This window comes from Mastomys coucha, unplaced genomic scaffold (assembly GCF_008632895.1).
Source record: "Mastomys coucha isolate ucsf_1 unplaced genomic scaffold, UCSF_Mcou_1 pScaffold22, whole genome shotgun sequence".
Lineage (NCBI taxonomy): Eukaryota > Metazoa > Chordata > Mammalia > Rodentia > Muridae > Mastomys > Mastomys coucha.
Genome location: NW_022196905.1, coordinates 181,715,428 through 181,729,042, shown reverse-complemented (window position 1 = coordinate 181,729,042; position 13,615 = coordinate 181,715,428). Strand labels below are relative to the sequence as shown.

Sequence of the window (13,615 nt, the reverse complement as noted above, 5' to 3'; positions counted from 1 at the left end):
AAGTGCTGGGATTAAAGGCATGCGCCACTGGCAACTTTTTAGGGAAAGAGTTTCATTGGGATTATGCCTGCAGAGGATTAGAGTGTACAGTGGCTGAACGTTGACATGGTGGCAGGTAGCTGAAGCAACAGCTAAGAGTTCACATCTCGTTCCACAAATAGGAAGCAGAGATTGCTAACTGCAAGTCTTTTGAACCCTCAGAGCCCACCCCTACTGACACACCTGCTAACTCTCCTCATGCAGCCACCACCTGGGGACCAAGTATCGGAAAACCAAGACTGATGGCAAATATCTCGTTCAAACCATCGTGGGCTTGAGAGATTTGCCCTTTCACCCATGGTCTCTAAACTGGTTCTATGAGCCTCCCACATCAAGGGCTAATATTCTGAGAATGGCTTTCTCTTTTCCTTTATTGTTTACATACACACGTATTATCAAATGTTTCATCCAGCTATCTGAAATTTGGTTTCTTTGACAAGAAAAATCATCTATACTTCATCATAATAATGAGATTTGTTAGGTTTGGAGAGGGGGATTGTCTTGTTTTGTTTTATTTGTTTTATTTGATCAGTTCCTAGTGGTGACAGGACACTGAGTTTCTATTTCCTTCCATGCATTTAATTAGAAAGGACACATTGTTGCATGTTGTCATTGGCAAAACTTAAAAAGACACTGTGGCTTGGGTTTTGAACAACTTTGATTCATTTTGGAGAAGCTGCTATCTCTCAGTGTGTTATGTCGGCTTGTGTCTACACTCAGCTGTTGGGTTTCAGAAGTATTCTTTTATGAGAAACACAATGGCAACCTGATCCGAGCCCTGGAGGTACCTACCTCTGTGGCTACACAGCGCCCACCCACGGGGTAGGGCCTTAGAGGCAGAAGTGACATTGGAGTTGGCTTAGCTCGGTATGTAAAGCCACAAGAGACATGGTATTTACAAGTTTTGGTTACTTTGGAGGAGTAACTACAAGAAGGCCCTGGCAAGCTGCTACAACTTGTTTGAGAGATCAGTTCCTAGTGGTGACAGGACACTGAGTTTCTATTTCCTTCCATGTGTTTAATTAGAAAGGACACATTGTTGCATGTTGTCATTGGCAAAAATTAAAAAGACACGGGTAGTGGTAGCGTAAGCAGGCTTTATGTTATTGAGCAGTTTTGTAGGTCTCTAGTAAGATTGGCAAGTTGAAAGGATTGAAACAAAAACAACCCAAGGCCCACTAAAAAATACTATTAGGATAGAGATGTAAACTGGGCATCATGGCTCATGCTTTAATCCCAGCAGTGGGATGCTAAGGCAGGCGTGTTTCTGTGAGTTCAAGGCCAGCCTGGTATACATAGCAAATTCTGGGATAGTTAAAAGCTATATACAGAGATGCTGTCTCAGAACCACCACCACCAACAATAAAAACAAATAAGACTGAGATACTTCGGTTGGTTGCCCTGCCAGCCCAGAATACTTGGAGCATTCTAGATTCAATCCCAGCACGATATAAATGGTTCATGGTGGCACATGCTTGCCATCCTAGAGTTTTGGAAGTAGAGGCCGGAGGATTAAAAACTCGTCTTTGAACACATAGCTTTATGTTTAAGCTAATGTTTGCTGACATGAGTGATAATTTAAGTTTTTTATAAGGTTGTCTAGATTACCACCACTGTTAAGTTGACAGAACTAGAATGTGTGTGTCCAGACTCCTGCATATTGCACGCAATCTTTAGGCTTGATCGCACCTTAGAAATGACAAGGCAGGTGACTAATCTGAAGAGCAGGTGAGTTTAGGATGGGCTATTCTTGGAGCCTCAGGAGCAGAGTGAGAGAGAAGGTTCTAACGCCTTCCTCACATGCCACTCCAAACTCCTCCTCGCCTCCTGCCCTTGCCCTCATTGCACCTGTCAATCTGATAGCTCCCGGCTGGAATCCTGCACTACACCAGGCCCCCCCCAATCGAACTAGCTATGTGGGCGTTCTGTTCCATCCTGTTCTCCTGCCTGTTCTCACAGTCTTGGGCCCCAGATTTGGTGTCATTGGGCCTCCCTCCTGACCTCTCTGCCTTGACTTTGCCCCTTTGGATCTTCCTTCCCTTCACAGGGCCCCACTCAGCATTGTTCTGTTTCCTACAAGATAAAATCTTGCACAGTGCACACCCCCTTGCTCCTGTTTATGTTCCCAACAGCTTTATTTTACTTTGGGATTGAAGGGCCTTGAATTTCTGCCTTTGTATGTTCTGGCTCTGTCTTCAGCTCCTGGCTACCTCCTCTACTTTTCTGTCTGCCACATGAACAAATTCAATCAAGACTCTGCCCCTCTACCTAGGACATTCTCTGCCTGCACCCCACCCCACTGTGTACATGACTCCAGTATCTGATTATAATACCATTTCGCACTCCCATACTGACATACTTCTGTCTGCTGCACGTCTCTTCTTAAAAAACAAAACCAAGCCAGGACCAGTTTATTAAGATGCATTCTGTAGACGGCTACAGACCGAGCAGTAGCCATTTAGATAACCATGGCATATCTGGGCACTCATTTATATTAGAAAACATTCCCATTGATTCTCATCTTAATACTTTAGTTTCATGGAGTGTTGCACAACAAGCATCCCATCATCCAATGCAGAGGAGATGCTGACTGCAGAAGCAAGTACATGGTGCTCCTGTTAGAGCCTTCAGATGTGGGATTGACAGTAGTGCAGAAGACGGGACTCGTCTGACTGTCTAGGCCGGTGGAGGTTCAGGTTTCTGCATCCCAGAGCAATGCTATCCTCCGAGATGATCCCTGCTGGGCCCCCAGTGTCTCTCTCTCTCTCTGGCTTCCCCTGTTATGGTAGATGGTATCATATCAAAGTTGGACATGACAGCCCAAAAGTAGAAAAGGAGTCCCAAGAGCAGGCACAAGAGCCAGAGATCCACTCATTCTTACAGTCAGGAATCCTATGAAAATACTGAACCAACAGCTCTAATCTGAATGCTGGGTGCCTAGTGTAGACTCATGGAGGCCCCATGTTAGTGCTTCAGTCTCTGTGAGGTCCTATGTGCCTTGCTTAGTTGATTCAGATGGCTTTGTTCTCCCAGTGTCTTGCATCCCTTCTGGTTCTTCTTCCTCCCAGTTCCCTGAGCCCTGAGGGGAGGGATTTAATGCAGATATCCCATTTAGGTTACCTCTCCATGTAATGTCTGACTGTGGGTCTATGCATCTGTTTGCAGCTCCTGCCAGAGGAAACTTCTCTGATAATAGCTGCATAAAACACTGATCAATGAGTATAAAAGCATATCATTAGGAGTCATTTTATTGATACTTTTTTTTTGTTTTTTGTTTTTTTTGAGACAGGGTTTCTCTGGTATAGCCCTGGCTGTCCTAGAACTCACTGTGTAGACCAGGCTGGCCTAGAACTCAGAAATCCGTCTGCCTCTGCCTCCTGAGTGCTGGGATTAAAGGCATGTGCCACCACTGCCCAGCTTGTATAGACTTTTTTTTTAAAGATTTATTTATTTATTATATGTAAGTACATTGTAGCTATCCTCAGACACCCCAGAAGAGGGCAGAAAATGGTTGTGAGCCACCATGTGGTTGCTGGGATTTGAACTCAGGACCTTTGGAAGAGCAGTCAGTGCTCTTAACTGCTGAGCCATCTCTCCAGCCCCTTATTGATACTTTAAAAAAAAAAAAAAAGACCAGTCGTGTTTGACTTACTGTATGTCTCTGGGCCATCAAGTCTTTGGTTCTTAGTTCCTTTCCTTGAGTAAGCCTCAAGTCAAATCAGATATTGGTTGGCCTCCCAAAAGTTCTGTGCCACCATTGCCCTCGCATATTTTGCGGGCAGAACGGATGGTCAGTCAAAGGTTGGTGTCCATGTTTATCTTTCAGTAGTCTTCAGAGTACCTTTCTGTAGTGAAGACACTAGACTGTGAGAGCAAAGGACCGTGTAAGCACTAGCTTTACATCTCCATGTTCAATGGCTTGTGTGGGTGTTGTCCTTGGTAATGGGGCCCCACCTTTGGTATTTGGAGAACAACCTTTTGTCTTACCAATAGCCTGTGTTGATTTGGAATTTCATGGGACCCTCTTTGCTAACATCTTGCCTGAATGCAACTCAGCCCTACCACTGACAACTGAGACTCCATATTCCCTATTACAAGGAGTCCTAATTAAGATTACCTTCATACATCCCAGGAAGTTTCCACTGTACTAGGTTCCCAAATGTCCCCCAGTTCCAGGCATCTCTCTCCCATCCTCTCTCCCTCCATTCTATGTCCCCACCACTTGATCTCCGTTCTCCTGTCCTCATCAGCCCCCATAGCCCCCAGTCTGCCAGAAAAATCTATTGTTTCCCCCTCCCAGGGAAATCTATGTAAGCCCCCAGCCCCCACTGCCACACCTCTGCTCTTTACCTAACCTAATTGTACAGACTGTAGCTTGGTTATCATCTACGCAATGTCTAATATCCATTTATAAGCAAGGTCATACCATATTTCTCTTTCTGGGTCTGGTTTATCTCTGCATGCTTTTTCTCTGATTGATTAGCCTGCAAATTTCATGATGTCATTTTTTTTTAATAGCTTAGTAATTCTCTATTGTGTATGTGTGCCACATTTGGTTTATCCGTTCTTCTGTTGAGGGGCATCTAGGCTATTTCCAGTTTATGGATCTATTTACATGTAGACATCCAGTTAGACTAGCACCATTTGTTGAAGATGCTGTCTTTTTTTCCAGTGTGTATTTCTGACTTTATCAAATATCAGGAGTCGATATGGGTGTTGGATCAATGTCTGGATCTTAGTTTAATTCCTTTGATCAGTGTGTCTGTTTTTATGCCAATACCATGAGAGTTTTATTACTAATGTTCAATAGTTTGGCTTGAAATCAGGCATGGTGAGAACTCAAGTCCTTTTATTGTTCAGTGTTGTTTTAGCTATCCTGGGTTTTTTTGTTTTTCCATATGAAGTGGAGAATTTTTCTTTCAAGACCTGTAAAGAATTGTTTTGGAATTTTGATGGGGATTGTATTGAATATATAGATTGCTTTTGGTAAGAATGCTATTTTTCCTATGTTAATCCTACTGATCCATGATCGTGGGAGATCTTTTCATCTACTGATATCTTCTTCAGCTACTTTCTTTAAAGTCTTGAAGTTTTTATTATACACATCTTTCACTTGGTTTAGAGTTAAGGTATTTTGTACTATTTGAGGCTATTGGGAAAGGTGTTGATTTCCTGATTTTTTTTTCTAAGCTCACTTGTCATTTGTATATAGGAGGGCTCCTGGTTGTTTTTATTTATTTATTTATTTTTGTATGCACTACTTTCCTGTAAGTGTCTTTCAGCTGAGTTCCCTGGTGAAACTTTTAGGGCCACACATATATACTATCTTATCATCTGCAAAGAAAAATACTTTGACGTCTTCCTTTCCAATTTGTATCCTCTTGATCTCCTTCAGCTGTCTTACTGCTTTACTGCTAAACCTTCAAGTACGACATTACAGAGATATGGACAGAGCAAAGAACCTTGTCCTGTCCCTGATGTGGTGGAATTGTGAGCAGATATTTTTGGTTAAAACCTTTTGGAGGCCTGCAAGGTGACTCAGCAGGTCAAAGCACCTGCCAGCAAGCCTGAAGGCCTGGGCTCAGTCCCAGAACCCACATCTTGTTTAAATCTGTGCAGTTTTGTTTTCTGGTTTGGCTTTACCATACTGGGGTTATGGTACATATGGATCAGAGGTAGCCGTAGTTACTTTATTATTTTTTTAATCCTTTAATCTTTTTTTGTCTTTTTGAGACAGGGTTTCTCTGTGTAGCCCTGGCTGTCCTGGAACCCACTCTGTAGACCAGGCTGGCCTCCAACTCAGAAATCCGTCTGCCTCTGCCTCCCAAGTGCTGGGATTAAAGGTGTGCGCCACCACCACCACCACCCGGCCAACTATATCTTATCATCTTAATAGGAATGTGAATTTGGCAACTGAATGTACAGTGATGTCTTTAGAAAAAAATTAATCAGTGACTGTTGAACTGATAGATTTATGTACTAGATAAGCACCAAGCACAGATAACACTAATATGATGCTTACATAACTAAATATGCAAAAATCCAAATGGAGGGAGTACTTTCCAAGATATATATTGGCAATTCTGAGCTTAATTGAGTTGCCGTTGTAAGTACATTATTTTATCAGTGCCTTCATGCAGCAAATACCCTGGCTAGAAGATAAATCAAATGTGCCTGGCAAGAAATAGCTTTAATAATTCACAAAGCTCATAATATAATTTTCTCAACTCAGATAACTATCTAGTTCTTTTATTTATTTATTTATTTTTACATTTAATTTAATTTTTTTTTTTTTGGCCTTTTTTTTTGAGACAAGGTTTCTCTGTATAGCTCTAGCTGTCCTGGAACTCACTCTGTAGACCAGGCTGCCTCTGCCTCCCAAGTATTGGGACTAAAGGCGGGCGCCACCGCGGCCCGGCCAATCTTTTTTTTTTTTTTTTTTTTTTTACAGTCCAGATTTTATTCCTCTCATGGCCCACCCACTGATTGTTCCACATCTCATGCCTCGCGCCCCCCCCCTCCATGAGGATGTCCCCACCAGACTGCCCCATGTCCTGGGGCCTCCAGTCTCTTGGGGGTTAGGTGCATCTTCTCTCACTGAGCCCAGACCCATCAGTCCTCTGCTGGATGTGCTGGGGGCCTCATATCAGCTGGTGAATGCTGTCTAGTTGGTGGTCCAGTGTTTGAGAGATCCTAGGGTCCAGGTTTGTTGAAACTGCTGGTCCTCCTCCAGGACCGCCCTCCTCCTCAGCTTCTTCCAGCTTTTCCCTTATTCAACCACTGTGGTCAGCAGCTTCTGTCCACTGGTTGGGTGCAAATATCTGCATCTGATTCTTTCAGCTGCTTGTTGAGTCTTTCTGAGGGTAGTCACAATAGGCCCCTTTTTGTGAGCACTCCATAGCCTCAGTAATAGTGTCACACCTTGGAACCTCCCCTTGAGCTGGATCCCACTTTGGGCCTGTCACTGGACCTCCTTTTCCTCAGGCTTTTCTCCATTTTTGTCCCTGCAGTTCTTTCAGACAGGAACAATTATGGGTCAGAGTTTTTGACTGTGGGATGACAACCCCATCCCTCACTTGATGCCCTGTCTTTCTACTAGAGGTGGGCTCTAGGAGTTCCCTCTTCCCACTGTAGGGTATTTCATCTACGGTCCCACCCTTTGAGTTTAATGTCTCAGATTAAATGGATTCATTGAAGTCAGATCTTGTTTTGTTAATAGATTACATAAGTATGATAAACAAAAAAGTTTATCTTTTTTAATATAACCACATTATCAAAACAGTAACTTCCTCATCCTGATAAACAAGTAAGGGGCACATAAGGAGAGATGGCCAAAATTGGCTTCATATTATGCTAAGTTTGTCATAGTATGATAATTTTGTGTAAACAGTAAATCCCACAGGGCTCAAGGGAAATCCTTGGCTTTCATGTTACAAAGTAACCCATCTATATGAGCCTGGGGCTTTGAGCATCACTGGAGATTTTCCTATTCTCTCTGATCCTCAGGAATGGGGACAGGGAAGGACGTGTGAACTGGGCCATCAGCTGCCGTGCAGGATTGTTCTCCTAAGGGAGTACAGTATGTGGAGCGAAGATCGAGGTCACCGTGTGCTTGTCCAGCCCCAGACACAGGGCACCTCACGCACTGGAAAGTGTGGTACTCTGGGAAAACATGTCATGGTGCCGTTTTCTCCTTAGTTGTCAATGTTGTTCATGCCCTCAGCACCACCTGCATTTAATTAAATTCCTGTCTAGATTTCTCTGGGAAAGACTCTGAGAGGAGTGAGTAAAGATTTAAAATTAATTTTAATGATTTTGAAAATAATTTTCTCTACTCGTTTTATATTAAAATTTGTGGAGATAATAGTTACTCTGTCATTTTAAATTATAAAAGTCAGTGCTGGTGAGATGGCTTTGTGAGTATTCCTATGCGAGAATGAGAACTGCATTTTGAACCCTCAGCACTTAACATTAGAATCTGGCATGGATGCCTGTTCCCCAACATTAGTGGGGTAGTAAGGAGAGGCAGACCCCAAGAGCTCCCAAGGTAAATCCCAAGCCCAGCCAACCTAGCTGGACCCTCAAGTATAAGGGTCAGTGAGAAATACTGTCTCAAGGAAATAAGTGGAAAGAAAGACACTGGGTGTCCTTCCCTCGCCTCCATAGACCTATGCATGGGTACGCAAACCCACAAGAGCATGTATACACATATCCATACACAGCACATACACAGATGCATTTTAATTTTTATTTATTTTTAAGATTTATTAAAAAAATAAAATTAAAAGATTTATTTATTTTATGAATATGAGCACACCATTGCTCTCTTCAGACAGACCAAAAGAGGGCATCAGATCCCATTACAGATGGCTGTGAGCCACCATGTGGTTGTGGGAATTGAACTCAGGACCTCTGGAAGAGCAGTTGGTGCTCTTAACTACTGAGCCAACTCTCCAGCCCCAGGTGTCTTTAATACACAACATTTTCTCACAGTTGGTTGCTTCTCTGTCATTGGTAGCTCAGAATCTCTTCTGTTTGTTTGTCTGTTTATTGAGACAGGATCCTTCTGTGTAACAGATCTATGGCTCTCATGGCTTCAGTCTGTAGACCAGGCTGGCCTTGAACACACAGAGATCCACCTGCTTCTGTCACCCAAATGCTGGGATTAAAGGAATGTGTCATCCCACTGGGCCAGAATCTCATCTCTAAAACTTATTTGTTTATTTACTTTTATTACATTTGTGTATGTGTGTGCACACATGAGTACCACAGCGGTCATACAAAGGTCAGAAAACAACTTGCAGGAACAGGATTTCTCCTTCTATTATGTGGGTCCCAGGGATCAAACTCCGGCCATCAACCTTGCTGCAAGCTCCTGCACGGGCTGAGCCTTCTCACCAACCCCTATTTCCTTCATTTTGTATGTAGGCTCAATCATGCCATCGCACATGTGTGGAAGCCAGAGGACAGCTCTTAAAAATCTTTTTTCTCTAGCTACTTTGTGGTGTCTCAAACTCTGCAGGTCGGTGCTCTTAACCACTGAGTCGTCTCTCCACCCCCACAGATGCATTTTTAAAGAGCAAAACCTATGAAAGTGATTTGAACTGTCTTATTTTGTGGCCTCTAGTCCTTAGCCCAAGAAGGTAAACACTGCTAGTAGTTAGTTTTATGTGTATTCTGCTGTTCTTTCATGATGTAATTGGAAGTCCCCAGGAATATTAACAAATATTTTCTCTAGAATGTTAACATAAAAGATTGGCCTGAGGCTGGAGATGTAGCTTAGTGGTGGAGGGCTACGTATGCATGAGGTCCCAGTCTGGTCCTGACCCTGTGGGGAAAAGGTAAAAGGCAGTGCCGGTGAGAGCCACCCCTCGAACAGTCATCTGTTAGTTTCAAAGGTCTGGTCAATTTGATACTTACATGTTGTTTCTATGTATGTAGCAATTTACATTGCTGTTCAGTCCAGTTTCCGGAGAGTGTGTGGATGGCCGGTGAGTCTGTCTAGAGAATGTTTACACCCCAGAAGCCTTTTCACCAGCACCAGCCTAACCTTCCTATAAAGATACTGAAAGGATCCGGAGAAGGGGTAGCACGTGGGGTGCGCCACCTGCCTGTAGTCACAGCTGCTCTAGAGGCTATAGCAAGGGACCAAATTCCTAAGCCCAGGAATCCGAAGCTAGCCTGGGCTACAGAGAGATCAAAGCTCAAAGAAGAGAGGAAAAGAGGAAATACCCTAAACTGTAAATACTGCCATTGTTCTTACTTAGCTATTGTGTGGCAAATATAATTTCTTAGAACATTATACTGGCTAATTTTATGTCAACTTGGCACAGGCTAGAGTCATCTGAGACAAGGGCGCCTCAGCTGAGAAAATGCCCCCCCCCCCCGTAAGATCAGGCTGTAGTGCATTTTCTTAATTCTTAATTAGTGGGAGGGCCCAGCCCATTATGGGTGGCGCCATCCCTGGGCTGGTGGTCCTGGATGCTATAAAGAAGCGGGCTAAGCAAGCCAAAGGCAGGAAGCTAGTAAGCAGCACTTCCCTATGATGTTCAGGCTTCTGCCCCGTTTGTCTTCCTGTCCTGACTTCCCTCAGGGATGAACTGTTGAAATAAAGCTTTGGTCATGCTGTTTCATCACAGCGATAGTGACCCTAAAAGGCAACTGTTAAGGAATTGATATACGGAAAATGTAGATACGCTGTTAACTATTTATGGTTTTGTCATTAATAATAGTAAGTTGATTCATAATTTATTTTTTTGGACTATTATGGCAATATCAAGCTAAATATAGTCTTCATCTAGAGAAGTGGCAGTTAGTGGCAAGCAACTTGAAGAAAACTCCATTCCGTCAAGAATGAGCGATATTTTCCCAATCTCTGAGTATACTGTAAGACACACTGGGAATCTTAGTTTAAAACCGAGGGTTACCAAATCTTAGGAACTATTTCACCACCTAACAGAGCCACGGAAAACAAGGGCACTTTTATCTGATACTTAAAATATTGTTTTGAATGTGACTTATATTTAAATAGTTTTAGTGTAAACAGGAGCCAGTGACTCTTTCCTGTCTCCCAAGCACTCTTGGATGATAGTTTGTGGATCCTTGAAAACTGAGAGGAAAACCTTGCTGCTTAAAAAGCTCTGTCAAATTTGTCAGCGCAGAATGCGGACAGTGCCATGGGGACTGGTTGTCACAATAAGGAAACATTTATTTTACTTTTTTTGGTTTCATGTGCCTTTTTTTTTTTCACATTTCTATTTGTTTTGATTGTTGGGCCTGTTTATTTCCAGACACCAAGCCGTAGACTTCCTGTTTTATCCAGAGCGACTTGACGTTTGGAATGCTTCCAAAAACTGAAGAAAAAATTTTCATTTAAAATGAATTATTCCCAGAACACAGCATGGGAAGTGAACAGTGTCTCCAAACTTAGATGAACCCGGAATAGTAGCATGTTTGAGAACCTTTTTACACTCACTTTTACTACTTGGGGAACAACATTTGCACTTAATGGAACCTGAGGCGATGTATTCAGGCACACACTGCCTTTTACAGTAACCTCAGAGGAGCAAAGCGCGGGATCTCCAGTGTATATATGCTGGTTCATTAGATTCATTAGACATCTGCAGTGTAGACCGTGGCAATGACCAGGATGACAGCAAGGAAGGCAACTCTGGGGAGGTGTTTGTGGAAAACACGCAGTGAGGGGAAGGAGGAGGGGGCTCCTGGGGAGAGGGGGGCCCAGCAAGCAACTGTGAAGAACTTATTAAAATGGAAACAAATCATCTATAAAATATTATAATGAAAGCTATTACCTAGCATGCTAACCACATAAAAACCAAACAGACAAGTTTATTCATTTATTTGGAGGCAGTCTCAGTGTGCCGCCTCAGTTGGCCTATAAAACCTCTGTAGACCAGGCTGTCTTGAAACTCATGGAAATCCACCTGCCTCTGCCCCCCAACTGCTGGGATTAAAAGTGATTAAATTTTTTAAAAAGGAAAACTGCAATGCGGGAGGAAAGAAAAGCACTTCTGGTTCCATTCCTCGGTGCTTACCCCATGACTTCTTTTTAAAAAAATCTCAGCTTTTTAACCACACCCTTTCACCTTCTGTTTGAAAGCACAAGGGGATTTAAACTGCGTCCTGTATTTAAGTACACTACCGTCTAGTTTCAGCATTTGCTACTTCGCCAGAATGCAAAACCGTTTGAATAGTGTGTCCTAGTTCTGCCTACTGTAAAATTGTCGTGTGCTTTGTTCAGCCTGTGTCAGGAATACGATGCCAGTCTTATTTCTTTCATCCCCCAGTATAATTTACTGCATTACTGTGATACCAGATTCGCATTTCATTCCCCCTCCCCCCACATATGCACATGGGCATACAGACACACACACACACACACACACCAAAAGGTTACAAGCCAATCTCTCTGATGAATGTAGATGCGGAAATTCTCAATGAATTTAAGATCATATCAAAAACATCATTCATTCTGATCAAGTTGATTTCACCCCAGAGATTTAGGGATGGCTCAGCATACAAGAATCAATAAATGTAATTCATCTCACTAACAGACTCAATGGCAGGATTACCCCAATAGACACAGAAAAGGGCCCTTGACTTTCAGATTTCTTTGTCAGTTTAACTGGAAGAGTAAAAACTTTGAAGAGGAGTTGGAGGGATGGCCCAGCAGGTAAAAGTGCTTGCCATGCAAGCCTGGTGACCTGAGTTTGATCCTGGAACTAAGGAAACCGGCTCTAGGGTACGTAGTCCTCTGACCTCCACCGGACCGCAGTGGTGTTTGAGAACATGAACTTGTATGCACATAATAACATCATGAACACAGACAGCTAGGTTGAATTAAAAATAAAGGCCACAAAATCACTGTTTTGCCCCCCACCCCCCAGTATTTTTATGTTTCTGAGTTGCTAAAATCTGTATGGCTCATGTGCATAACTCCCCATGAATCTTCACGGTGAGAACTAAAGCCCTGTTTATGAATTCCACCCATCCTGATCCCTGATCGACTCCTGCCCGCCTCACTTTGCATGTCCCGACATAAACGTGGTTCAGATGCTCTCGGGTGGCGAAGTAGGCTGGTTTTGAACCCGTATGGTGGTGGTTGTAAGAATCAGCATGAGACATCTTTGTGCTTTCTTTTCTTTCTCTTGTAGTTGAGAAGGGCAGGCAGAAGACTCCCAGAAGCCTGTGCATCCAGACCCAGACAGCTCCAGATGTGCTGGCCTCCGAGAGAACGCTTGAGTTGGCTCAATACAAAACAAAATGTGAAAACCAAAGTAGATTTATCCTGCACCTCAAACAGCTTCTTTCCTGTGGGAACACCAAGTTTGAAGCACTAACAGTTGTGATCCAGCATCTCCTGTCTGAGGTAAGGGTCCAACCCTGACTGCTGGGGGAGGAGGATGTTCAGACTGTCTTAGAAACGTGCTTACCTTAATGACTGGAAGACTGGAACTCCATCTCTTCACTCTCTGTCTCTCCACCCCAATCCTTTCCCACCATGCTCGCTCACGAGTGTGTGTGTGTGTGTGTGTTGGTGCGCGCGCACACACTCTCATGCACATGCATGTGTTTCTGTGTGTGTGTGTGTGCGCGCGCGCGCGTGTGTGTATACCCATGTGTGTTTATGGTGGAGACTAGAGAAGGATCTCATCATTTAGTTCTCGGGAGCCATCTACCTTCATCTTGAGACAGGGTTTCTCACTGGTGTGCAACTCTCCTAGTTGGTCATGCTGGCTAGCAAGCAAATCCCAGAAATCTGCGTGTCCCCACACCCCCAGTACTCCAGCACATGAAACTGTGCCTGGCTTTTTAAAAATGGGGATCCTGGAGATTAAACTGAGAAATTTGTGCTTATGACCAAGCTAACCCCACACCCCAAACTATAATTTCATCAGTCCCTACTGGTGCCAGTCTCTAGATTTATGGGGTTACAGTAACTTTCTGTTATCTTCCCTCCCCCCTTTTCTTGCATATGGAGTACAAGCCTGTGTACATGCGGGTGCAGGCGCCATGCCTGCAGAGGCTAGAGCAGGAATAGTGCCCTCTAGTGCTC

At 43.5% G+C, this 13,615-nt stretch overlaps 1 protein-coding gene across 9 annotated transcripts in view; it reads left to right on the top strand.

The window, feature by feature from the left end:
- The window catches only part of Mtus1 (microtubule associated scaffold protein 1), a 152,339-nt gene that overhangs the window by 105,984 nt on the left and 32,740 nt on the right, over positions 1-13,615 (top strand). For all 9 annotated transcript variants that reach the window (XM_031339591.1, XM_031339592.1, XM_031339589.1 and 6 more), the window contains one exon: positions 12,714-12,928. In XM_031339591.1, coding sequence (XP_031195451.1) covers positions 12,714-12,928 — 215 coding nt within the window. The remainder of the gene's footprint in view (positions 1-12,713; positions 12,929-13,615) is intronic.